The sequence below is a fragment of the Protopterus annectens genome, chromosome 5.part0 (genome assembly GCF_019279795.1).
Source record: "Protopterus annectens isolate FY-2018-M chromosome 5.part0, PAN1.0, whole genome shotgun sequence".
Classification (NCBI taxonomy): Eukaryota; Metazoa; Chordata; order Ceratodontiformes; family Protopteridae; genus Protopterus; species Protopterus annectens.
Genome location: NC_056735.1, coordinates 138,117,365 through 138,144,564, shown reverse-complemented (window position 1 = coordinate 138,144,564; position 27,200 = coordinate 138,117,365). Strand labels below are relative to the sequence as shown.

Below are 27,200 nucleotides of genomic sequence, written 5' to 3'. Positions count from 1 at the left end.
TTCCAATGCCAAAACTATGTTGAATGTGCAACAGAAACTTTTGGACCTTGAAGCCAGATCCAGGTGCAACAATATCATATTAAGAGGTATACCTGAATGGATAGAGCATAATACCCTACCAGAAACTATCACTTCTATTTTTGCTTTATTCCTAGACAATGCTTCCTTTATACACCAGATAAGAATTGAAAGAGCTCACAGGGCCCTCAGACCATCCTCTGACCTAAAAAATCCTAGAATTGTCTATGCCAAAATTCTAAATTTCCAGCACGTAAACAAACTTTTACTTGCAGCTAAAGCAAAAAAATATATTGTTTGGAATGGATTCAAAATCTATTTATCACCCAACCTTCCTGCGCAGATAAAAACGGAGAGGCAAAAGTTGGCACCCTTCTGTGCATATTTAATCCAAAAACAGATAAAATTTCAGATGAAGTACCCAAACACACTGATTTTCCATCATCAAGGCTGCAAGCTATCCGCTGTAAACACTAAGGAAGCCACTTCTGTTTTTTTTAAAGCATTTAACGAATGTCCAGACCCAGCACAACAAAACCATTAAGTTACTTCAGTTTTTTTCTCCTTTTTATTTATCCAACCCACACCTGAGAGATTGCGTCGGACTACCGAAGATATATTCAGCTTCTTCATGACTCACCAAATTCCTTTGGATTTCCTCTTGGGTGATCGCTGGCTGTGTTGCAGGCCTTTTTCCCTCATGGCTCCGGGATTTTAACTAAGGACTACAACTTCCATTTTCACCACTAACTTCGGCACCGTGACATTCCCTGGCCCTTGCTCTCCAATGATTTCCTTGGTGCCTTAAAGAAACGAGCACCTGAAAACAAAGCTACATATCGTGGAGGAAAGTCCCAAAAACTTTAAAGGGGCCGGTTCATCTTCTCTTCAGTCAACCCTCCCTGGTTTTCACAGCGATTAAAGTTTTTTTATAAAACAAAGAAAAAAAAACGAGGCTATGCCATGCCTTTTCAAGCGACAGGTACGTGGATATTTTATATTTGCTGTGCAGTTGGGCAGAGGGGAAGCCTTTCAGAAGTCTTGTATTCAATAGTAAATCCATGTGCCAACCCCTTAACCGTACTTAGACAAGGCTTTTAGATCTATAATGGAAAATACTACAGGTTCAGTTTACAAAGGTCCTTCGTAGAAGAGGAGCAACCTGTTACTGATCTCATAACACCTGCAATATCTATGCACAGGAAATAATAGGGGTAGCCTGTTTATAAAAACTATGTAAAGCTTGCAATGTGCGGGCAGTACTGACGTTTCTATACTGGTATAATTGCAAATTGCCTTCACACTGCCTTGGTCCCACATTGATCTAATAGTTATAGGCATACGCCTTTACTACTCCTAGGACCGGGTAACATTGTGTTAATAGTCATGACAGGATCTATAATGACTGTCATTTTCTATGTTGAATATATGAACAACTGATGATATAACTGGTTACTGGCACAGTCAAAAAAAATAATTTTTTTTGTATAAATAAATAAATGTTGGCTAACTGCATGGACAACGAAAAGGTATATATACGACTAACTGACACTATGTGGATTGTATTAACATTGCATTTAAGGTGACTAGAATTGTAAGGTATTTCTTTACAATGTTTCAAACTAGTTAGTTCTGAAAATATTGCATGTATTCTGAACATAGTATATCATTATTAGACATGAGTCTTCCTGTTGATTTGGAAAATCTAGACTGCTGCTCTGGTTTACTACTTTGACTCTAATGTGCCTTACACCTACTTACTAAGTATGACAGGATCTATAATGACTGTCATTTTCTATGTTGAATATATGGACATCTGATGATATAACTGGTTACTGGCACAGTCAAAAAATATTTTTTTTTTGTATAAATAAATAAATGTTGGCTAACTGCATGGACAACGAAAAGGTATATATATTACTAATTGACACTGTGGATTGTATTAACATTGCATTTAAGGTGACTAGAATTGTAAGGTGTATCTTTACAATGTTTCAATCTAGTTCTGAAAATATTGCATATATTCTGAACATAGTATATCATTATTAGACATGAGTCTTCCTGTTGATTTGGAAAATCTAGACTGCTGCTCTGGTTTACCACTTCGACTCTAATGTGCCTTACACCTACTTACTAAGTAGTTTTGCTAAAACCTACACACAAACATCTAAGTGGAGATTCTACTTTAACACCAATAACCCTTGCTTAATGGACAGAGATATGGTTTTATTCAAAAACAGAAATTGTATACACATGTTGAAATATTTCTCTCACTTAATAGAATTTGGTGTTATTCATCAGGAAGGGATACAGTTAACACTTAGATACACATATAAAACTCGGTACAAATTCAAGATGGATGAGCTATGAGTTTGCTTTTCTAATCTGTTTGGGATTGTTATGCATTTTAGATTCTGTAGATATTGTTTGTTCACTTTGGGATATATTAGTTTCACTGTAATAGTTTGGTTACAAGTTTTATGCAATTTGTATTACTTTGCTGCTTCAATACCTAATATCCCAGTTCTTCCGGGCTAGATGGTTGGTGGTTAGGCACGGATCTAGAGCAGGAAGGGTTTCTTATCTTTGCCCAAGCATTCTTGTTTACCATATATCTATTCTCAAGTAGTCTTACATTCTCTCATTATAGTCTTTTACTTAATAAATAATAAGAACATAAATGCTGAAACTAGAGTCATGGAATATTAAAGGGTTACAGGCAGATAAGAAAAGAAAACTTTTTATGCATCTGATGTTTAAATCTACATCAAGCATAATATTCATCCAAGAAACTCACCTATCTAAAGTCCAGTGGGAACAGGATCGAGGGAGACGGGTTAAAACTATCATTGCATCAGGGGCAAAAACTAATAGCGCGAGGGTTGCTATAATTATCAAACATCCATTCCAACAAGATATAATCAATTACGACTCCGATAAAGCGGGAAGATGGTGCTACTTCACTACACGTTATACACATCTAGATAAACCTATCTTATTTATTAATATCTATGCTCCATGCACCGAACAACAACATTTTCTCATGACAATTTATAAAATCCTTTCATCTTTTCCTAATCATTATTACATAGTAGGAGGTGACTGGAATTCTATCCAAGATCTGATGACAGACAGGGTCAACATTAATGCTAATTATAATAAATATGCTACCTTAACTATATCAGAACTAAAAGAAGATTACAACTTATTTGATCCTTATATATATCAAAATGGCCCCTCAAACAATAACAAATTCACTTTCTTCTCTAATTGTCACAAAAGTTGGTCTAGGTTGGACTTCTTCCTAATCTCCTCAATACTCACTAACTTTGACATCTCCTTTAATACTGACCCTAGATCTCTTGCAGACCACTCAAAAATCTCCCTTTCTATTCACTGGTCTTCCAAAACATCCTCAAATAACATAGGTATTTGGTGGCAGTTAAACTTCAATCTTCTAAAGAAGAAAGACATACTCACAGAAGTTGAGTCCGACCTAGATCATTTCCTTCAATTATTAAATTCCCAATCATCTTCCTTAGACTATTCCTGGGCAGCCACTAAGGCAATGATTAGAGGATTTCTTATTAATAAAGCATCCTACTATAAAAAAACTTTACAACAAGAATGAATCATCCATAACAGGTAAAATAAGTAAGCTAGAAGCCGAAATCCAAACAAATTATTCACTTGAATCTGAGAATGAAATAATTCAACTACAACAGAAACTCCTATCTTCACATGCTGAGAATCTCTCCTTTCAAGAAATAAAAACCTTAGCCAATTACTCTGAATGGGCCCAATTTCCCTCTTAAGTTTCTATCCAGAATCTTGAATCAAAACAAACCATCTTATTCTATATCTGAAATTTCATATCAAGGGAAACTATCAGAATACACAAGAAATTCTTGCCCTCTTTGAATCACTGTATTCTCAACTTTGTAGTCCTCCGGAATGTCCTATAGACAAAGCAGAGCTACAAAACTTCTTAAACAAGTTATCCTTCCTCAAGCTTAGTAATGGTCAACAAGATATCCTAACCAGGGAAATTTCACAACAAGAAATTACCTACGTTATCAACAACCTGAAACCTAACAAATCCCCCTGCCATGATGGCTTCACAGCTGAATTCTATAAATGCTTCACATCTAAAATTTCCAACGTCCTGCTTCAGCTCTTTAACCATATTATCCATTTTGTAATAAAAGACATTCACCTAAATGCATCTAGAACTATCTTTATTCCAAAACCTAACTCTGACACAAAAAAACCCTGGAAATATAGGCCTATTTCTATTGTTAACATGGATATGAAGATCTTGGCCACAATCCTAGCTAATAGACTTAAAGCTGTCATTCTCAGTATTGTATCACCTGAACAATCAGGCTTTATTCTACATAGACAAACAGTTGATCACACACTCACACTAGGAGCGATGATATCACTCTCTACTCGCAAAAATCCCTATATACACTTTAGCCATAGATGCATCCAAAGCCTTTGACTGAATCAGCACAGACTTTGTTTGATATTCTCCCTCACTTCAATATACCAAACGTATACATTAACATTATTAAAATTCTTTACTCTAATGCATACACTGTTCTACAAATAAATAAACAAATATCCAGGATCGACATTAAAAACGGTGCAAGGCAAGGATGCCCTCTTTCTCCCCTTTTATTTAACCTATTCATTGAACCCTTATTCGTATTAATCAAACAGAAAACCTTTCATCACATTCCTTTGTTATACAACGCTAAAATCCCCCTATCGGCTTATGCTGATGACTTAAACATATATTTTATTTTACCTAATTCTGATCTAGAGAAAATTATGTCCTACATTGATACCTTCTCCAAATTTGCAAACTACAAGCTAAACAGAGATAAATCCTTAATCTTCCCTATTAACATGTTCACTCAATACCCCCAATGTATTCTCATCTAAAGGTATAAATATTAAACAACATTTCCATTATCTAGGAATATCATTTTCTCAGGACCCTATCGCATATTACCAGGGTAATATTACTAGATTATGGTCGAATGTACAAAATGATTTAAACAGATGGGCCAATCTTAAGTTACCCTTCCTTGCTAGAGTAGCAGTCATTAAAATGAACATACTCCACAGATTTCTTTATATTTTCAATGCAACAAATATTATTTTTATGTACTTCTAGAAAGCATATAAGAGACAAAAGCACATAATAGGTTGAAAGTTCACTAAGAGAATGTTGTTAACCTTTAAATGCGACAGTAAAATACATGTCTGCAGAGAGTTTATAGGTACTTGTTTTGCTATAGACAGCTTCAGTTGCTTAAGTATACACTTTGTACATTATTTTAAGCTTCTTGTCCTCTGGTACGTTGGAATGCATGTTAATATGAAAAAAGTGATCCTGTATTGATGGATCATTGTCAGTCTGCATAAATCCAGGCTGATGAGCTTGGGTCTCCCTTGGAAAGAGGCCTCTAGCCTAGGAGGACTAACCTAGTTAACAAAGGATGGATAGATAAATAAATAAAATCAATGATGGGCAGTTTCTGTTAAGGACCTGCACATGTACACAACATAAAATTGTTTTCAGTACTGGCAGACATTTGTTATGAGCATACCGAATGTATTTTGCTAGGTTTAATGATAATATTGTTAACTCCCCTTCTTATTTCACTCATTGTGTGAGATGTTACATTCATCACTTGTTTTTCTTTAAGCTGTTGCTGGGCCTTCATCTGCTTATTACCCTTCCTGTGAGAGAATTTAGATTCATCACTTGTTTGCATTGAGCAAATAATACCTAGTAATAATAATACCTAGTACTGTTTCATCAGCCACATTTATACATTTTCTTTTGGGAAGGTCCAGCAAATTTTTAACCATACTACAGGAGCATGATGACATTAAGTTATCAGGAAGTTGCAAGATATGATTATTTAGACAGTTATCCTGACTTCTCAAAGTTTACCTTGCATGTTTTAGATAGTGTATCTCCTTCATTGTTTGGTTTCCTTTTGACACAGTTCAGATTCAGAAGGTCATAGTGTCAGCTTTTAGAGTTTTTACCAGTCAGATCATCATTGCCTTCAGGTTCATTTACTTGACCCCCATACTTTGGAGATCCTGTAGCACATACTTAGGGAGGGGGTGCTAAAACAACTTAACTCTTCTGTGGGTGGTCCTCCCTTTCTCTCAATGCTGATTATGACTTGTTTCATCACTACAGAAGGAAGGAGAGTGAGTGCAAGCTGTCGCACTTGGTGCAGTTAAGCCCTGCACAGGAACTAGTGATATTAAGTTGTCTATCTCGCCTTCATTCTTGCTGGTTGGGTTCAGAGTCGATCCTCCGACTCGGCCATCTTCTAAAGCTCGAGAGCTACAAACTGGCTTGAGGCCTCCCCATATCCCATGATGCCTGGCGCTAGATACCCAGATCTCATTTCCCGCTTCTGCTGCGAGGTTGCTTTACTAGCTCAGGTCGTATAAAACTTCTATATTGTCTTTCTTCTGTCACAATTTAGTAAATATTTAGAGTAGAATTATCGTTTAGTTATTTCCCTTATATTGTATACGTTTTTGTAGCTGAATCCTTGTCTTTTCTCTTCAGAAACTTGTTTTACTTAGAGAGTTTCCCCTCCCCCTTCTGCTTCCCCCTTTTTCCTCTAAGGTTTTCTGTTTAAGTTAGAGGATAACCTTATCTCTCTAGGTGTCCGTTTCAGTTGGAGGATAACCTTTTTCTTCTCTATTTCTTTTAAAAAAATAAATAAATAAAATCTTTTCTTATTATCACTGTTAGTTAGTTTGGCTATACTTATTACAGTTGTTGGTGTACTGTCGGTTCTGGTAACATGTAGTGTATTGTTGTTGTGTTAGTACCTTAACCTTTGTGTGAGTGTGTTTTCCTTTGGGCTTGCCTGTCAATATGTCCAAGGATCCTAAGCCGTCCGGATTCAAGTAGTGTGACTCATGCTGTCAGAAGATGTCTCTGACAGATGGTCACACTTCTTGTGTTTATTGTCTGGGTGCCGTGTACCTGCAGGACTCTTGCTCCATTTTCTTGCGTTCAGTCCAAGAGTCCTATAGGAGAGCAAAAATAAATTGATCCTTAGAGGTTTACTTAAACCTCAAGATTCACCGGCTAAGGTTCAGCCTGTGAAATCTTCCAGGGCACCGTTGGGTGAATCTGTACCTTCCATTTTGGCTCCGGCTGGAACCGATGCTCCTCCCTCCCAGTCGGCTCCAATACGCTCTTTGGAGCCTTCTGAGAGTCGGAAAAGTTCCAGGTCTCCCTCTCTGGAGTCAATACGCTCGGCTCCGAGATCACCTCTGCTCCAATTGGAGCATAGTTATCGCTCATCCCACTCTTCTCGGTCCTCAATACTTTCGGACCATGACTTGGAAAGACTGGTCAGCAGACTGCTAAAATGTTGTCCAGCCCCCCTCACCAGGGGTTGGTTCTGACCACGGCTACAGATATTCCTTCTCCGACTCACCCTTTGAGCTCGGAGCTGGAGTTCGTTGGGGTTCGAGTCGTGGAACCGTCGGCTCCGATACCTGCTCCTTAGGTTCCTTTGTCGGCTCTGATCACTTCCATGGTTCCGTCCTTGGAGGGATCTGGGCGCCGGGACCCCCTTGTCGGCTCCGAGGAGGCGAGTGGCATCGGACCCTTGTCTGACCCCGCTCTCCCCCTCGGCTCAGGTGAGTTCGGCTCCCACATCGGCCTCGGAGCCTTCCCCCTTGGTGCGGAGGGGGATTCTGATTTTTTCTGAACCGGATATGATCGGGATGCCTTTGAGGTGATGAGGAGTGTTCTGGCCCCTGAGCCAGTCCCACGATAGACCCCTTCGGCTCCTCTCCCTATTCTGCCTGCATCAGCCTCTGCTGCTCTTCCAGACCCCAAGCGTGGGGATCCAGCGCCCCAGGACACACCATTGGGTGTATCTTCCTCTTCCGAGGCCTCCCCTGATCATTCAGAGGAGCCACCTCGTAAGAGGAAATGCAAGAGGAAGCATGTTGACTCCTCTGAGTCTGTCACATCAGATACCAACGTAGAGGATTCGGAAGGGTCCCCGATGTCCCTCTCTGAAGATGTCTCCTCCTCAGACATCCTTGAGATGCTTAGACAGAGGGGGAACTGGACTTCCCTAAGCCGTTCCGAGGATGAGTCGGTATTCCTGGACGGGTTTGGATCCCGACCTTCCACCTCCTGGGTGTCTCCACCTTTTGACCCACTGATGTCTGTGGTGGCTCGGAAGGCATGGTCATCTCCAGACACAGTGGAACCAACCCCAAGAAGGCCAGCGAAATTCATTACTGCACCACAGGACAAGCAATTTTTGACAAAAGGGTCCCTGTTGATGCCATGGTGGTAGCGGTGGCCACGAAGAAGGAGTTGGCTGAAACTTCATCTGTTCATCCCCCTAACAAGGGGTCTAGGATGATGGACAGATATGGGAAGCGGATGTTTTCTTCAGTGAATTTTACCATGAAGTCTCTGAATTACTTGTGCCACTTTACCCATCTAACGAGGGATCTCCTTAAAGAGCTTGGAGATACCCTTTAGGATCCATCAGCTGAGGGGGCCCAGGCCAAGGTTGCCTCCCGGCCGGTGACTCTTAATTCAGTGGTTATCTCCTCCATGAGGCTCATTTCTTATGCAGCTGATGGGGCGAGTAGAGCCACAGGCACAGGCGTTGCTCTGAGGAGACACGCTTGGATGCGGCCTTGTAACTTTGCGGAACCTTTCAGAGCGTCTTTCACCAACACCCCCTTTGATGGTTCCTCTCTCTTTGGATCTCAGGTGAAGGACACCCTTACCAGGTGTGAACAGGAAGGTAAGACTCTCTGCTGTAGGGGTGCGTTTTTCCACTCCTTCCAGACCATATCCCAAGGGTCAGAAGAGTGGAAAGATGTGGTTCCGGAAATCCCAGGGAGCCTTGCCTGACACACGTGGTTATTTTCCCTCCAGGGGCAGAGGAGGGAAAAATAACAGACGCCGCCCTCGTGGCAGAGGGGGCCCGCAAAATCAGGGCAGCAGAGAATCTTTCTCTGACAAGCCCTTCCAGCATCCTGAAGGGTTGCCCGGCTGTCCACCTCTGGAGGCAGTCTGGGGAAGATTATCGCTGTACCCAAGAGCCTGGCAAGACATAACACAAGACAAATGGGTGCAGTCTGTTATATCCGGAGGTTACAAAATTCCCTTTGTTCGCGCACCATTCTTGCCGAACAAGTCCCTTCCAGATGTTCCACCCAATCTAAGGGATCAAGCAGTTCAGGAAGTTGCAAAACTGCTAAGAAAAAGAGCCATCCAGCAAGTCCCAGCAGACCAGCAAGGATCCAGAATTTACTCAAGGTTCTTTTTGGTACCAAAACAGACAGGGGACTGGAGACCCATTTTGGATCTTAGCAGACTAAACCGGTCTGTACAAAGAACCAAGTTTGGGATGGTCACGCTACAGTCCATTTTACCCTTCCTGGGTCAGGACAATTGGATGTGCTCCATAGATCTTCAGGATGCGTACTTCCACATCAAAATGGACAGGCACTCCAGAAGATTCCTGCGCTTCTGGCTGGGAGCCAGCCATTGTCAGTTCAGAGCTCTGCCCTTTGGTCTCACCACAGCCCCCAGGGTGTTCACCAAATTTATGGCAGTAGTTACCGCTCATCTGAGATGGCAAGGATTCCAAGTGTTTCCGTATCTAGACGACTGGCTCCTCACTGCTACCACCAGACATCATCTTCTGCAAGCCAGAGACTATACCATACAGACGTGTTTCAGACTAGGTATCACTATAAATTTCGAAAAATCTGCTTTGTCGCCTTGTCAGTCTATCACCTTTATAGGCGCAAACTTAAATACAAAAGACAAGTCAGCCAGCCTTCCATCAGACAGGGTGTAAGTCATTCGGCAGCATGTCCAGGTCTTGTTAGGTTGCAAGAGAATTCAAGCCAGGTTTGTACTTCAAACCCTGTGTCTCATGGCAGTGGCAGTCATACTCGTCCCTCTGGCCCGTTTCCACATGAGGATTCTCCAATGGCTCCTTTTCACCCAATGGTCCTTTCATCAGCTTCCCATGTCTCACATGATTATCATTACAGAAGCATGCAAAAAGCTCCTTGCATGGTGGATGGTCTCCCCATCAGTACCCCTGGGCAGACCATTTGTACTTCCCCCTCCAGTTGCTACGGTAACCACGGACGCCTCCCTGATCAGGTGGGGGGGCATTATCAGGGCAGAACAGTCCAAGGCACTTGGCAACCTCAGGGGTACCATCTGCACATAAACGTCTTGGAGATGAGAGCCATGCTTTTAGCGTTGCAAGCTCTTCAGGACTCTCTTCCTACCGGGACAATTGCAATTCAAACAGACAATATGTCAGTTGTATGGTACATCAACAAGCAGGGCGGAACCAGGTCCTACCCCCTATGTCAAGAAGCACTCAGACTGTGGCAGTGGGCGATCTCATCCCAACATTTTCTGACTGCAATGCATATCCGTGGAAAATCTAACGTCATAGCAGACAGGCTGAGCAGAGCTATTCTGATGCCTCACGAGTGGTCTCTGAATTAAGTAGTGGCGGACCAAATCTTCCGCAAATGGGGGCAACCTTGCAGCGACCTCTTTGCCACCCCCTTCAACAGCAAGTGCAGCAACTTCTTCTCTCTCCTTCCACATCCAGAGTATTCTCCCAGAGACGCTCTAGTGCACGATTGGCCTCAGGGATTTCTATATGCATTTCCCCCGTTTCCTCTAATTCCCAAGCTGATACGGAAAACTACCGTATTGGGTTGCAAAATGATCCTCATTGCCCCGTACTGGCCTCAACAAATATGGTTTCCGTTCCTGCATCATTACCTTATCGAGCAGCCTTGGACTCCGGAACCAATTCCAGACCTTCTGATCCATCAGTCGGGTGGGCTGCATCACTCCCTACAATCTCTCAAGCTCACGGCTTGGTTACTCCACTTCCAACCCTAGCCAGGCTTCCGGATATCTCCCAATCAGTGCGTGAAATCATTTTATCATTGCACAAGTCTACCACTAGAAAAACTTACGCTAGTAAGTGGAAACGTTTTTCTTCCTGGGCAGAGGCTAAGAATATAGATCCTTTTTCAGCCCCTGTTCACCACATCTTGGAATTCCTCGTGGAGCTTTTTCATGCTGGCTCTGCTTCGGCTACAATTAGAGTGCAGTTAGCCGCAATTTAAAATTTTCACATTGGCCTTTCAGAAAGTAGTATAATGTCTCATAAGCTTTGCAAGGCCTTCCTCAAAGGAACCACTCTGCTCAGGCCCCCGGTTAGAGATCCTCCACCCCTGTGGGATCTGAATTTGATTCTAGCCTCTCTAATTTTGCCCCCCCCTTCGAACCGGCAGCTTCCTGTTCGTTGAAGTTTTTATCGTGGAAAACACTTTTTTTGGTAGCAATCACTTCAGCCAGATGAGTTTCTGAGCTGCAGGCTCTTTGTACACGTCCCCCCTACCTAGTGTTCCACAAAGACAGGGTTGCTCTTAGGATTAATCCATCCTTCCTTCCTAAGGTCTCTTCTGAGAACAACTTGAATTAGTCCATTGACCTTCCTGTGTTTTTTCCCAACCATTCCAACAGGGCAGAATATAAGTTACATCAGTTAGATGTTCACAGACTACTGCGTTTTTATTTGCACAGGACTAAGGCCTTCAGAAAATCGGATCAGCTTTTCCTCTCTTATGCAGAGGGCAAACAAGGTATACCAGTATCAAAAGTAACTTTATCCAGGTGCCTGACTTCTATCATTACTTTTATCTGTCAGCTGAGGAATAAACAATTGCCTGTTAAACCAAAAGGGCACTCCACCAGAGCATTAGCCACTTTGGTTGCTTTTCAGGTTAGGTTGCCCATGGAATCTATTTGTGCAGCAGCTATGTGGCAAACCCTCATACTTTCATCTCGCATTATAAGTTGGATATGATTTCCAGGAGCAGAGCTGATTTTGGTTCCACTGTTCTGAAGAGTCTGTTCCATTGAGCCACCCAGGATATTAGGTGCTAGGGACACTGTCCCAACCGGCAAGAATGAAGGCGAGATAGACAATTTAACATAAAGAAGTTATGTACCTACCATAACGTTCCATGTTAGTTGTCTCCTCTCGCCTTCTTTCTTGCACCCCCCCTCCATCCCCCTATCCTACTAGACCAAGAAGAGTTTTCTCTATAATATTGCTCAGGCTGAGCCTTCTCTGGCTATCCCACTCTACCTAGTGGTCTTTATAGTTGGGCTTATGTATAAGGATAGGATTCCTTCATTATTTTGTCTGCTGTTAGTCTTACCAAACGAGATCTGGGTATCTAGCGCCAGGCATCATGGGATATGGGGAGGCCTCGAGCCAGTTTGTAGCTCTCGAGCTTTAGAAGATGGCCGAGTCACAGCCGAGGACTGGCTCCGAACCCAACCAGCAAGAAAGAAGGCGAGAAGGAGACAACTAACATGGAACATTATGGTAGGTACATAACTTCTTTTTATTGCACATGTGTGCAGTATGTGGCATTGGTCAGCTACATTTCGTAGTGGCATTGTCTCACTGTTGTACCACTTCCTGGGTCTCCTGTAAGTGGTACTGCAATGGGGCAAAGGTCTCTCCTTCCCCTGAGGTAGACAACCGGCCTTCAGCCAAGCATGCCTACTCTCCTGTGTCTACTCTTGAGAGCCAATGTCTGCTCCATTTGGATTCAGCCTATGGTATTTTGAATCTGACTTGGATCTGAAAACAGCCAATTCAAAAGTCTTTAGCCTGTTTTGGCTCCGCCTCCCTTATCCATAACTCTCCTCTCCTCTAACTCCCCAAAGTTAGTTTGCCACCATTCATGTCTGCAGCTTGGTTTTTGGCTCTGGTTGACTTGTTCTTCTTCAAAAAGTTAATAGGTTTGCTTAATAGATAAGGGTATGGGTTTCCTGTGGGCACAGGTTTTCCTCCCAGGATGTACACTTAAAATGCATGTGTTGTCTGGGTCCAGGGCATTTGCATTCGGGATATTTCATTTGTGTTAGCCTTGGCTCATGTGCTCTTAACAAGCTATATGCCTGGCTAGTTTTGAAAGGGCTTTTACCCTTTGGTTCATTTGTTTCTGCTGCTGCTTCTCCCCTGGCTCCCAAGACGGGGTCCAAGAAGTCCCAGCCACGAGACTCCAAGCAGACTAAACAGAATTGTAAGTTCTTCTTTGGCCTCTACCTCTGGGACTGGCTTCTTAGGTTTTCTGGGTCCAAAGGTCCCGTAATTTTTGGCTTCTCCAGCAGCATCCACACCAACAGTGGCTCCGACATGTTGGAGCCGATTGTCTTTGGCATCTAAATCATGCAAGATAGCCTCTCTGGCTCCAAGGATTCTGTGCTCCATTCTGATCAAAGGGGCACCTTCAGGTAGGGTGGCTTCTCCATTTTCTCCTTCTACTCCTCCTCTTTAGTTGTCGGAGTCTTCTCCATCTCCTCCCCAGTTTAGGGTCTCATCGGCTCACATCCTCCATTTGGGGTCCTCTTTCCATAGACCCTCCAAGCCATCCTCAGTGGCTTTGCCTATCCAGTCATAGAGGTCAGTGGGCAGCATCAAAACTACTGATCTGGAGCAGTTGATGAGGTCCTTTTTACAGGCAGAGATGCAATTAGGCCTCATCTCCTCTGGTCCAGGTCCATAAGCCCCTTCAGATCTGAGATCTTCACAGCCATCTGAGTTTCCACCCTCTGGATTAGATCCATCGTGTTGGCCATTTTTGGCTCCATTGTGTTCATTGGTATCCTTGAACCTGGCGCTGTTGGCACCTTGGAGCTATGGCAATGAGGCTGGAGTTTTTGAATCAGGGTCAACGGTCCCTGCTTCAGGATTGTTTCTACCTTTCAGAGCTTAAGGTTTAGACAGCTTGGCCCCTATCCCAAAGCTGGTTCTAGACGCGGCTCCCTCAGGTTCAGGGCTGTCTTCTGTACTCTTGGGTTTCGGGACCCTGGTACCCGAGAGGCCAGCCGCCACTTCAGTCTTTGACTTTGTTGAGAAGATGCTGTGTTCTTGAGAGAAGGGACAGATCTCTCCAGCTGGCACCCACTCCCAATTTTTATCTGTTCATTTGACCAGTCATCATTCTGCTCTTTGACAGTCTGCATGAGCCACCCCCTTGGTGGATCTTCCCAACTCTTCCCCTTCCTCTCTGGCTTCATCAGAACAGGAGGTTTTGGGGAAGAGAAAGTGGAAGAGGAAGCACTTGGATTCCCTAGAGGAGTCTGTCACTGATGATATTGACATTGAGGAAGGAGAGGGTTCCCCTAAGTGCCCTGTGCAGTTATATTTGCTTTGGTGATTTGTTTGAGCTACTTTGCCAGAGCGGGCGCTGAACAACCAAAGCCCCCTCTCCAGAGGAGTTGGTTTTTCTGGAGGCCTTTGGCATAGGCCCATCCACCTTTGGGTGGTTTCCCCTCCAGATGCCCTTATAGACCTGGTATTCCTGAGGATGTGCAAAGAACCTGACACAGTGGAGTCTTTCCCTAGAAAGTAGGACAAAGTACTCACCTCCCCCTCCCAAGACAGGCTTCATTGGAGTAAGAGTCCAGTCACCCGATACTGTTGTGGTGGTGGCGGCAGCCACCAAAAAGTAGATCATGGAGGAGAGCTCCTTGATTTAGTGCCCCTCCCGAACAGAGTCTTAGGCACTGGATCAGTTAGGGAAGTGATCCTATACCTCATCTACCTTTGCTATGAGGCACTTAACTACTTATCTTACTTGACAAGGCTTCAACAGGACCTAGTGGCTGAAGTGTCAAGCACCCACAAGACACAGTAGTCTCCGGATAGTCAGAAAATAGTCAGAAAAAAGCTGGAGAGACTGTTGTCCACCTTGGTTTCCATCATCAATGTTTCAGTGAGATTCATCTCTACCATGGCTGATGGAGCATCTAGAGTGGCAAACTCTGGGATTGCAAAGCTTCTGGGTCATATAGCAGTGTCAGTAGGGCTAGTCCCTCTTGCCAGATATCACATGAGGGTACTACAGTGGAATCTGGCCATTCAGTGGTCCTTTCTTATGCATCCTGTGGATTTCCCCATACAGCTGATGTGAATGTATGTCATGAGCAGAATTAGTGGTGGTTACAGTCTAGCTTGGTAACAAAAGGGAGACTGCTTGTAATTCCTTCTCCTTTGGCCATTGTCGTCACGGACACCTCCTTTTGGGGTTTAGAGGTCAAGGGTCTTGGTCTTCTGTAGAGGCTCACATTCACATCAGCATTCTGGAGATAAGTGGTCATCCTTGCATTGCAGGCTTTTTGAGACCCCCCCAGCCGGGGTATGATTGCATTACAGACAAGACAATATGTTGGTCATCTGGTATCCCAACAAATGGGGAAAACACATTCTTACTGTCTGTTTTGGGAAGCCATTAGTGTTTGGCAGTGGCCGACTTCCTATCAGTGGTTTCTGGTAGCAACACATATCCTGGGGAAGTCCATCATTCTGGCCAAAAGCCTCAGCAGCTGCATTTTATTGCCTAATGAATGGTCCCTAAATCCAACAAGCACAGCTTGGATTTTTCGGCACTGGGGCACTGCATGTTGGGACCTGCTTGCCTCCCTGTTCAACACCAAGTGTGACAGCTATTACACCATTGTTCTACCTCCAGGTCAGCCACCCAGGGACATTCTGGTGCTGGCTTGGCCCCCAAGGACTTCTCTATGCTTATCCCATAGTTCCAGTGATGGCAAAGTTTCTTTCAGAAAGCAGCCCACTGCAGAGCTACAGTGTGAGGTTTCCCTTCCTTTGGCCTCTTCTGAAATACCTTCCTTGTTTACTGGATCCCATTTCTGGTCTGATTTCTCTTCTGTCAGGTCTGGATCCCCCCAGTCTTCAGTCCTTCAAGTTGACTGCATGGTTCCTCCATTTCCATTGATGGCCAGTTATCCCAAGCTTTCACAGGCAGTTGTTTATATATTGTCTTAATCTTGGAAGGAATCCACTAGAAAACTATTTACCAGTAAATGGAAGAGGTTTGCATTGTGGGGGGAGGCTCAGGGACTTGTACCCCTTTTCTGTCGCTTTGGAATCCATCTTGGATTTTCTGGCTAAGTTGTTCTGCTCACATTCCATCTTTTCTACTGTCAAAGTTCAGTTAGTGGCCATTTCTAACTTTCTAATTGGTAGAGATAGTATGCCCTTGCCCTTGCCCTGTCTCAAGATATCTAAGGGTCTTCTTAATGGTACTTTTCTACTTCATTTTCCATTACGGGATTCATTCCCTCCCAGTGACCTGCCTTTCATTCTACAGGTACTAGCTGGTCCCCCCTTTTAACCTTCAGCCTCCTTGGATTTGAAGCTGTTGTCTTGGAAAACTTTGTTTTTGGTGGTGATTACCGCCACAAAAAGGGTGTCAGAGTTGCAAGAACTTGAATCTTCACCCCTTTATTTTGTGTTCTGTAAAGACAGGGTTTCTCTTTGTATGAACCCTTCCTTTCTGCCTAAGGTAGCTTCCCAGAATAACTTTAACAGTTCCATTCATCTTCCTCTGTTTTTCCCAATTTTTCCAACAAAGGTGAATATCTTTTGCATTGTTTGGATGTGCATAGATGGTTAAGATTCTAACTTGACAGTGCCAAGTCTTTCATGAAATCTAGTCAGTTGTTGTCTCCTTTTCCAAATCCAGACTCCGATTTCCTGTCTCTGAAGTAACTTTATCCAGGTATCTGTCCAATTTTATTTTATTTGCATATTGCTTGAAAGGTAAGACTCCTTTACACAAGCCTAAAGGTCATTCAACAAGGGCTGTGTAGCTACCTGTACAGCTTTTCTTTCTAGAGTACCTGTGGATGTTTGTGCTGCTGCTACTTGGCTAGGTCAACACACCAGGAATTCCTTTGGCTGCACTGTGTTACAGAATATCCTTTCTTAGTTCCTCCCGAAGAATTTTCGTGGCTGGGGACTGTGTCCCACAGGTTGAATCCAGATGGAGCAGACAACATCGGATATGAAATTTATGTATTCACCATAATGATATAGCCATGTTGTCTGCCTCCATCTGGTTCAGCCTACCTGCCTTATTGCTGGCATAGTGAGTCTTTCCTCCTGTGATGAGCATACATTGTAGGTTGTTCATTCAACTTGTTTAGAGTCTGTCATTTCCCCTGGGTTGTTGCTTTCCAAGTTGTGGGAGATATAATTTTCAGTTTTATATGTTATCATCATGTTTGTCTCATGGGGCAAACTTGATCTGGGGAGTTGATGGAGGAGCAGGGAGTCATGAGTAAGGGAGGCAGAGCCAAAACAGGCTAAAGACTTTTGAATTGTCCGGTGTCGGATCCAAGTTTATGGTGAGTACAAAACTTTCATTTTCCTCAAGTTACTTATCTATCTTGGTCACAGTCATCAGTAGCATGGGCAGATGCCCTATATCTCTACCCATGGACTGATAGCTTTCAGAGTTTTATAGTGCAGTGTAGATTAAGAACCTGTTAGATAGTAGTGATCTGGAAAAATGGATGGCTGTCAGCCACTACCATTTTGATAAGCTGTTCAGTTATGTACTAGGCAGAATTACAGATCTGTTTGTATAGATGTTGCAAGTCTGTCACTGTTAATATTCTCACAGTACTTGACATGTCCTGTAAGGTTTCCAGGTTTTGTTTCAAGTCCTTATTTCAGCTCATCATGTAGTCAGTATTTTGATGTAAATGGGTTAAATGTGAAGATCAATGGAAGGAAACACCTTTATAGTGTAAACTCCACTTAGTCATGACCGCAGCCAACGTCCCATAGTGTGATGACTTGTTCATTGCTGTTTAAATTACAAAACAAAGGAAAAAAAATCCGCTGGTGTTGGAAACTCTTTTTGAATGATCATTTTGTGTGATACAATGCTGTAATTCAGTTAAAACTAAGGATACCACCAAAAATAAGTGAAATAGAAGAGGGCCATTATTTCTGTGCCATCATGTTCTGATTGTAATTATTTATTTTTATTAAAGTATCTATACCCACTCCATCGCCAGAAAAGGAAACTGTGAAAAAATCCTGACTACATATTTGCCCTCAGGGGCTGTCATGTCATTTTAAATGCATGACAACTTCCATGACTGCGGTAAAATAAACAAATATATGATTGTGTGTGTGTGTGTGTATATATGTGTATATATATATATATATATATATATATATGTGTGTGTGTGTGTGTGTGTGTGTGTGTGTGTATTGTAAGTTAAATCGGTGCCACCTAGCATCTGATGAAACCTGACATATTTAGGAGGTGACTCACATGTTGCTGGCAAGTGTGAAATCTCTTGTTTTGTTCCTTACTCCACCCTGTTGTGAGTCAGCATGATCAAGTAAATAGGCAAGACAGAAAAAAAAGCTTTAGGATACCCTTTCTTATAAGAATAAGATTTAGTTTTTTATTTACTGGGTAATGCGTTTTATATTATTTGAGATATCTTTTGTCAGGTATTTCCCAGCAGACCATATCTAGGAATATTAATTTGCACATATTAATCAGACGGCATTTAACTTGTATATGATATTAAAGAAAGCAGTTGTCAGAACTTAGGTGTGAGTAGTGCTTGCTTACCTCTTTTACTTTGCACTGCAGCAGAATTTTTATGTAGCATCGTACACCATAGCCCTCAATTGTCCCTGAATTTGCCTTAAATTGTTTTCCCCTATCCTTATAACATTTTTGAGTTTCCTAGTACTTATACTTCAGAAAATGTATGCGGATGCAAACCCTGTTGTCCTATTAACGTTCTAAGTAAATTAGAATCTTCTTCTTTCGGCAGTTCCTGTTAGGGGTCGCCACAGCGGATCATCTGTTTCTGTTTCTTCCTGTCCTCTGTATCTTGCTCTGTCACACCAGTCACCTACATGTCGTCTGTCACCATATCCATAAACCTTATCTTAGGCCTTCCTCTTTTCCTGTTACCTGGTAGATTCATCCTTGGCATCTTTTTCCCAATATACTCTGCATCCCTCCTCAGCACATGTCCAAACCATCGTAATCTTGCCTCTCTGGCTTTGTCTCCAAACCTTCCAACCTGGGCTGACCCTCTAATATACTTATTCCTAATCCTGTCCACCCTCGTCACACCCAGTGCAAATCTTAACTTCTTTAACTCTGCCACATCCAGCTCTAACTCCTACCTTTTTGTCAGTGCCACTGTCTCCAACCCATATAACATAGCTGGTCTCACTACCCTCTTGTAGACCTTCCCTTTCACTCTTACTGGTACTCGTCTGTCACAAATCACTCCTGGCACTCTTCTCCACCCACTCCATCCTGCCTGTACTCTCTTCTTCACCTCTCTTCCATGCTCACCATTACTCTGAACTATTGATCCCAAGTATTTAACCTTCCTATTACTCTCTACACTGATGACATGCTAATTCGATCCAATCCCTGGTCTTAGAGTGGCCTCATGCTTTTTGTAGGTCTGGCCTCGGTATTGCCACTGTAATGCAGTTAAGTGCTAAGCTACCCCTGCTGTCTCCAAGTGTATTCACCAAACCACACACATATATATATATATATATATATATATATATATATATATATATATATATATATATATATAAAGCTTTAGTTCTACAGCCCCTTCAGCAGTTTTACTGTGCAAGATTTGCATAATGGCCTTTATTTGGTAAGTAAGATTCAAACCCAGCTTCAGTTTGACTTCCATTCCCTTAATTCTTGGCTTAACAAACATAATGTTACTCTTAAACCTATCCAAAACAAAAATGTATGATATTGGGAAGCTCACAAAAGCAGAAAAAAATTAAAAATATCAACATTGCAGATTTTAATGGTACCCTAATATAAATAAGCACATCCTTTAAATGTCTAGGTTTATGGCTAAGTCTCTTAATTTTCATAATCACATTAAAAACACCAGGAAAAAGATCAACTGTATTTTATTCTGGTCCAGGAATATTCCTTTCTCCACACACCAGCAAGAACTGCAGTAGGCAAAGGAGTTCTCCTAGCTCAGTTGGAGTATGGGTCTCCCATTCATAGCCGCAACCTATAAAAATAAATAAATAAACTTCAGTCCGGTGAAAATTCAAATCTGCCAATGCATTTCCAGTGTGCCCAGAACACCACTGCACCCCCTCCCCCTTTGCAAAGTCAGGTGGCTTCTAGTTACCTTCAGTGTTGAACTACTCCTGTGGCCTCTTTTTTTCATATTACTTCATCCTGCCTTCCTGCTAAACTACAAAATTCTGTCTCACACGGACACATCCCCTTCAACTTCTCACAGTTGACTCTTCCACTCCAGACCCCCCCCAACCAAACTGCATTGTACTGACCACTCCTACTCCACTCACACTCCCAAACTGACAATCAGTCCCACTCACCTAAAAGAAATTTCCTCTTTCCCCACTTTCAGAACACAACTGAAAAGACACCTCTATTAAAAGTCTGACTGCAAGAAGTGCTTTTGCTCTGGATTCATCAGCTAACTCCTCACTCACCTACATAATGTGTATTGACGCCTTCTTTTCTCATCTGCTGCTTACTTACCATATTTATTACTAAAATTAATCCACATCTGTTTTTTTCTCTTATGTTTGTATTTGCTTCTTGTTTTAGATGCTACACCTTCTGTGATTATTCCATGTTTGTGGATCAGTTCAGCTTTATTTTTTGTGAATTTCTTCACCCAGGCTGTGCCTGCTAAGGGTCTGTTGTAATCAGTGTATTAGCCTGGTAAACAAACTTGAAATAAATTAATATTATAACACTATGAATTATTAGAAATTTAAGTTTTAAGTTAATGTCCCCTGAGGATGACATCACTTGAATTGTAACAAATTTTAATATTCAAAGTTTCCTCTCAGATCCATGAAATGGTTCAGTGATGTTCAGCTGTGATAGAAACCTTTTTTCCCCGCTGTTCTATGTTCTATGTTCTGTCTGAATAGCAGGAGCAGCTTAACGACCATTCCTTCTGACTTCCCTTTTACATTAGATTCTTTGGATTATTTTGTAAGGGTATTCAGATTTTATTTCCAATACGATCTTTTCTGTACAACATTTCAAGTTGAGTACACTGCCATGCAAGGTGTACTGCTGCTAAATGTGCAGGTTGGCTACACATTTTAAGTCTAATTAATGAAAAATAACATAATTCTAGCCCAATGTTTGTGCTTGCATTAAGGCATTATTGCCCCTGCTCATCTCTGTCCACCCAAAGTATTTGTAGGTCCCCTGCTAGCCTCTAGGTTGTATGCTGCCCTTCCCTCTTCTACACTAATCTGGGTCACTATATTCCCCTCTATCCCTTGAAATTGTTTGTCCAAAATATTCCATCTAGGTAGTGTCTTAACACTACCTCCTCTTCCACCAACCCTAACTCTAGGACCCTAAGGGAGTTTATAATTTCCTTGATTTCAAGTAACCTTGGTGTGTCCTTCAACTTCCATTTCCTAGTTATTTTTTTTTTTAGCTGCCAATATAAGAAGGCTAAATAATGTCTTATGACTTCTCAAGGCAGCCAGATTAGCATTTCAACTAGTCAAAAATACCTCCCTTGTAATTCGGACATCCTTCCCCAAATGTTATGTAGTAAAACGTTTAGCTCTTCCTTGAATATGCTTAATTGCTTACAATCCCAGCACGTTTCCTTGGGCACCATTCCCCTTTCCTCAACCCACAGTTCGTTGTGAACATGTAAGCTGGTGTATAAAGCATTTGTGGAGACACTTCCTCCCATATATGTGAAAGTGCCTTGACTTGTTTGCTAGTCTTAGGTACCTTACATATTTCACCCTGTGTTATTTGCTTAGCCAAGGTCTTCTCCCAGTTGTTGTTGATAGCCCCTCTTAATTATCATGGAGCAACTGGTAGCCCCTATGCTTCTATGGAGTCTTGAAAGGATCCATTGAATTGATCTCTTGCGGTACTGTACCAGATTAAATCCGTCAGTGCTGCAGATTCATCCAGATATGTTTCTTAGTTCTTTTATGTAGTGAATCATAAATATAGTTTGAGACCAAAGTCTGAACTTTAATTTATTTTCTGTGCAAAGACATGTTGCAGCAATAAAAACGTTTTTGCTTTCTTGCCATTGTTAATCCCAGATCATCCTATCTTGTAGAAGTTTGTCTTTTTGCCAGAGTTTGGATAATGCACTTTCTTTTTGTTGGAATTATTGAAATGTAATGAGTATACATCTTGGTTGTTCCTTCTCGCAGGTAGCCTAGCAGGTATTCCTGGTGTGCTTTCTGTAGATGCTGTTCTCCTTGGGAGGTACCAGTGTGTTTCTCAAATATTTGCTTCATATATCAAATACAATCATCACCATCTTTTTTTTCAGGTATACATGTAAAGCTAAGATTTTTCCCCGCATATCTTACTTTTAAAATGTGATAAATTCCCCTGAATTTCTTTTTGTCTAGCTTCCAGGTCTGTATGTTATGTTTTTGTTTGGGCATTTTGGAGGTTAATACTTTTAATTGCATCACTGTGTAAGATGTCTTTGCAGAGAAAATAAAGTTCGGACTTTGGTCTCCAACTATATTTATGATTCACTGCCTAAAAGAACTAAGAAACATATCTGGATGAATCTGCAGCACTGACGGATTTAATCTGGTACAGTTCAGCAAGAGATTAATTCAGTGGATCCTTTCAAGGCTCCATAGAAGCATAGGGGCTACCAGTTGCTCCATGATAATTAAGAGGGATATTAATGGCAAGTGGGAGAAGAGCTTGGCTAAGCAAATAACACAGGGTGAAATATGTAAGATACTTAGACTAGCAAACAAGTCAAGGCAGTTTCACATATTTGGGAGGAAGTGTGTCCACAAATGCTTTTGTACACCGCAAGACCAGCTTAGATGTTCACAAGTAGCACTGCGGGTTGTTGGAAATGTGACAAAAGGAGAATGGGGCACATGGAAACGTGTTCTGGGACTGTGAGCAATTAAGCGTATTCAAGGAGAAGCTAAACATTTTACTACATAAAATTTGGGCAAGGGTGTTCAGATTACAAGGGAGGTATTTTTGACTAATTGGAATGCTAATCTGGCTGCTTTGAGAAGTCATAAAACATTATTTAGCCTTCTTATCTTGGCAGCTAAAAAAAAATCAGTAACTAGGAAATGGAAGTTAAAGGACACACCAAGGTTACTTGAACTCAAGGAATTATAAACTCCATTAGGGCCCTAGAGTTAAGGGTTGGTGGAAGGGGTGGGGGGTAGTGTTAAGACACTAAACTCCATTAGGGCCCTAGAGTTAGGGGTTATGGAAGGGGGGTAGTGTTAAGACACTGGCTAAATGGAATATTTGTGACAAACAACTTCAAGGGATAGAGGGGGATACAGTGACCCAGATTAGTGAAGAAAAGGGAACGGGAGCATACAAAGTAGAGGCTAGAAGGGGGCTTGCAAATACTTTGGGTAGACAGAGATGAACAGGTAACATTTATCAACAGATGAAAAGCTTGGTATAAAGATGAAGTAAAGAAAGCATTAACATAACATTTAAACAAACTCATTTTCTAGAAACCTGGTATAGCTGCATTTACATTTTTTTTAGTTTATTTTAAATGTTGCGTTTCCTGTTGCCTAACCTTCACTGATAGGTGATTTCATATGGAGAGACTTTATTTGGTTAAAACTCTCTTCCCTATGGCAGTTTTGAATCAAGGCCTACCAAGTGATATATTTTCATTATTGTTCCTGAAGGAGTTAGTTTTATGTTGTTTTTGGTTTCTTCTGACATTTCCCTGGTTGAAATGCCGACAGTAAAGTGTACTAATTTTATTATTTTAGCTGGAATTTTGACATATTTCGTGATTAAATTTCAATTGTAATAGTCTAAAGGTCAGGAGTCCAAAAGAACAACTGCTAGCTACTCAGCACCATTCTGGAAGTCCTTTTTCAGTTAATTTGAGAACAGTTTAGTGTCATGCCTGGACCAGGTATTCAGGTTGACTTGGATGATATCAAATAGGTACTTGAAGAGAATGTATTTCCAGTGCTGTCTCGATGAACAGAGAGAGTTGCTAGTAGCTGAAAAGTTGGTAGTAGTTATCCAAAATCTAAGGAAGTTTAAAGCTAGGAAGATGGAGAGATTTGTGTCAGTGCTTTATGGGACATATAAAGAGAACCTGGTTTCTGTGGTGTTTTTGTTTTAGGGAGGTCCGTCTTCCTGAGAATATTTTTGAGGTAGGCTATAGGTTATGTGAAAGATAATACTACCCACTGAATTACCCAGAGGCATTAAGGGTGATGGGTTACATTGGTTAAGTTTTTGTGTGCTAAGATGCCTCTGGGTTTGATGCCACTGCTTCAGCCTGTAAAGGCTTTGGTGGGTGGAAAGGTGACCACTAGGCTTTCTATTTGATTGGAGACATTGTAGATATGGGAATATCCGTTCTGCCCTTTGCTTATTGTGGGTGACAATAAGTAATGTGTTGTGCTCTGAAGAACCTAGTTGTAGGTGTGCCGCGTTTAGACTGACTGATATTCTTGGAATGAAATGTGGCTCACCTAGTAGGTAGGATCCAGAAACTGCTGATGCAGGATTAGGTGGGAGCTAAATTAGTGAGAAAGTGGGGTGTCCATTTCTCTTCTTTTAAACTGTAGAAACCACTGGCTACATTTGTAGCAAACTGCTACTACAGCCCACACATGGAGCACTGAAGCACTTCAGTTAAGGACTGGACTTTCTGAAAAAAATCTTTCCTTCAAAACTGTAGCACACCGCTTGCTACAACATAGCAAGCAAGGTGCACCAGTTTATGCCACATGGAGCGTCTGTTCATACAGCAAATGCAATACTGGCATTTAAATGCTGTATTGCACTGAAAACCTATCGGCATTTGCTGAATCAGCCCACTAAGACTTTTCACCCACAGTAGTTGGCCCCTCCATCCCCACCCTAGCCATACTACTTGTTTGGATATTCGGTAGTGTGTATCCATAATGGGTTTGGTGCAACTGGGTTAACAGAGAGGAAATGCACCTATTTGTTTTAATGACTTGGAATGTTGGTTTACTGTATTTTTTTTTAAATTGGCATTGCTATAATAGACCATAACATATGCAAATCAGCACTTGGAGGCTCTTGAATTTATGCATGTATCCAGGGAATTACCTTTATCAAAACTATTATGTTGAGCTTGCATTTGCATATTGTTGGAATGCAGGTATTGTAAATTTATATAGTGTGTTGAAATGTGTATGTTCATTTTGATCTGTGTTATGAATTTCAGTAAACAGCTAATGATTAAAATAAAAAAAGGCTTTCAGTTATTAAGAAGCCAGATACCTGTAGGAAAAAACTCACATTTCAAACTTCTGCACGTTAACACAATAGGGAATACTAGAAAACATTTCCCATAAAATGTGATATCTAACCTGAAGTAGTTTAGAGATTTGAAAATAAGGCACAGCAGAACTGATAGATTTTCAGGTCCCATAATACTATGAGCAAGTGGTTCTATTTATTGGTGTGATTAGTTCCCGTAATGAATGAGTTTAGGGAAAAAAAATATGAAAACTGAGATTACATGTGTGTAGCAGAAAATTAACCCAAGGAACATTTCCTTTAACAGTTGCATAGTCACTTGTGTAATATTGCCTGCTGTTTGTTGTACTGAGTGAGACTGATTTATTTGGTGAGTTTTAAAAAAATAAAAAAAAAACTGAAGCTGGTGTAACTATTACATTTATTGTGTTGTACACATCTAGGAGTATTGTATTGAAAACTGAGTGACACATCAGCAAACTGTAGTATGGAATGTGCATTACGCCACCATGTAGTGTATATGCTTTGAAAATAGACAACAGGCTGAAAAGCTGCAACAAGACACCTTTATACTAACCAGACGAGTCTGTCGGGTTCCTCCTTCAGCTTAAGCAGTCAGTTTTTTCCAGGGGAACAAGTTTGTTACATGCAGTCTGGGGTGGAATTCTTACAGTAGTTCACCTACAGAAAACAACATGTTTACTTCAGTAGTACTAGTGCTGTTCTTACTGGACTTTTTTTTTAATTGCAGTGCATCCCTGCATCGGGGGAACTGTAGGCCTATCAGGTTTGAACCACCGATGTTGGACTTTCACGAACAGTAAGTTAAGAAATTTGTTTTTGGTTCTTTTCTATTGTTGCAAACCATTATTTGTGGTTGTGATCTTTTCCTTTGCCAATTAAACCATAGGTTATTCTTTACTTGGTGTGGAATGTGTTTTGCTTTGTGACTTTGAACTTGGCTCAGTGAATGCAGTGCTTGTTTTTGTATACGTTAAAAAAAGCAGAAATGTGTTGCACTTCATGAAGAAAGGCAATGATAAAGAATTAACAGCCGTACTCCGTCGCAGTTTAATGGCAATATGGTTTATTAACTTAGTTTTTAGTATCTATACTGACTTTCTAAGGTACGCTTTCTGAAAACAAAACTTGTGATTGGCCATTGTCAACATCCGATAAACTCAGTCAGTAAAATGTAGTGCTGTAACCTGTAATGCTCTGATGTAGTTTCTATAATGGATGTTTTCAGAGCTCTGCTAGTAAATGTGCTAATGTGGTTAGTTGACCAGATTTTAATTGTAGGCTACAACGGAAAGTGAGAGAATCCATTTTTTATTCTACATTGGAAATGTTCTAGTTCTTGATTTTTACATCAGGGAGACAAGTAAATAATCTTCTATCATTTTCATGTCAGCATGAAATGTCGTTTAAGCTAAATGAATTTTAGCTTTATGTGGTCTGTCTTATAACTGTTTTACCGCATTACTTTGATGTTAAAACTTGTGCTTCTGCAGTTGCTAGTGCTAAATTGCATGGTGTGTGTTGGGGGGGGGGGGGGGTTTGCTGGACCTTACCAATATAGAATCAGTGTATGCTAGTAATATTTTACTACAGTAATTTCACTTTTCTCTAATTTCTAATATTGCATGTAAAACAAGTACTTGGCTTTTCAGTCTTGTATAAAGAAAGCAGTAAGATAGCTGACCAACAACACAAGAGAGTTGGCAAGGCGTGCACGGTGGGAGGGAAGGTAACAACAACAATAAGAACAGAAAATGTATTAAGTTTGGTTATATCATATGGCCTAAAAGTATGTGACAAATGGGCTAAAGGGTTTATGGGGGCTAGAAGATGCATCAGTAGTAAAGAAAAGGGGTTTTATTTCTCTACTGAGAGTTGGTGAGACTCCCAGCTCTACAAATTGCTAATATGGT

At 41.4% G+C, this 27,200-nt stretch overlaps 1 protein-coding gene across 2 annotated transcripts in view; it reads left to right on the top strand.

The window, feature by feature from the left end:
• Positions 1–27,200, top strand: part of TMEM131 (transmembrane protein 131) — a 3,850,119-nt gene that overhangs the window by 1,383,425 nt on the left and 2,439,494 nt on the right. For both annotated transcript variants that reach the window (XM_044072169.1, XM_044072168.1), the window contains exon 4: positions 26,018–26,086. In XM_044072169.1, the coding sequence (XP_043928104.1) occupies positions 26,018–26,086 (69 nt within the window). The remainder of the gene's footprint in view (positions 1–26,017; positions 26,087–27,200) is intronic.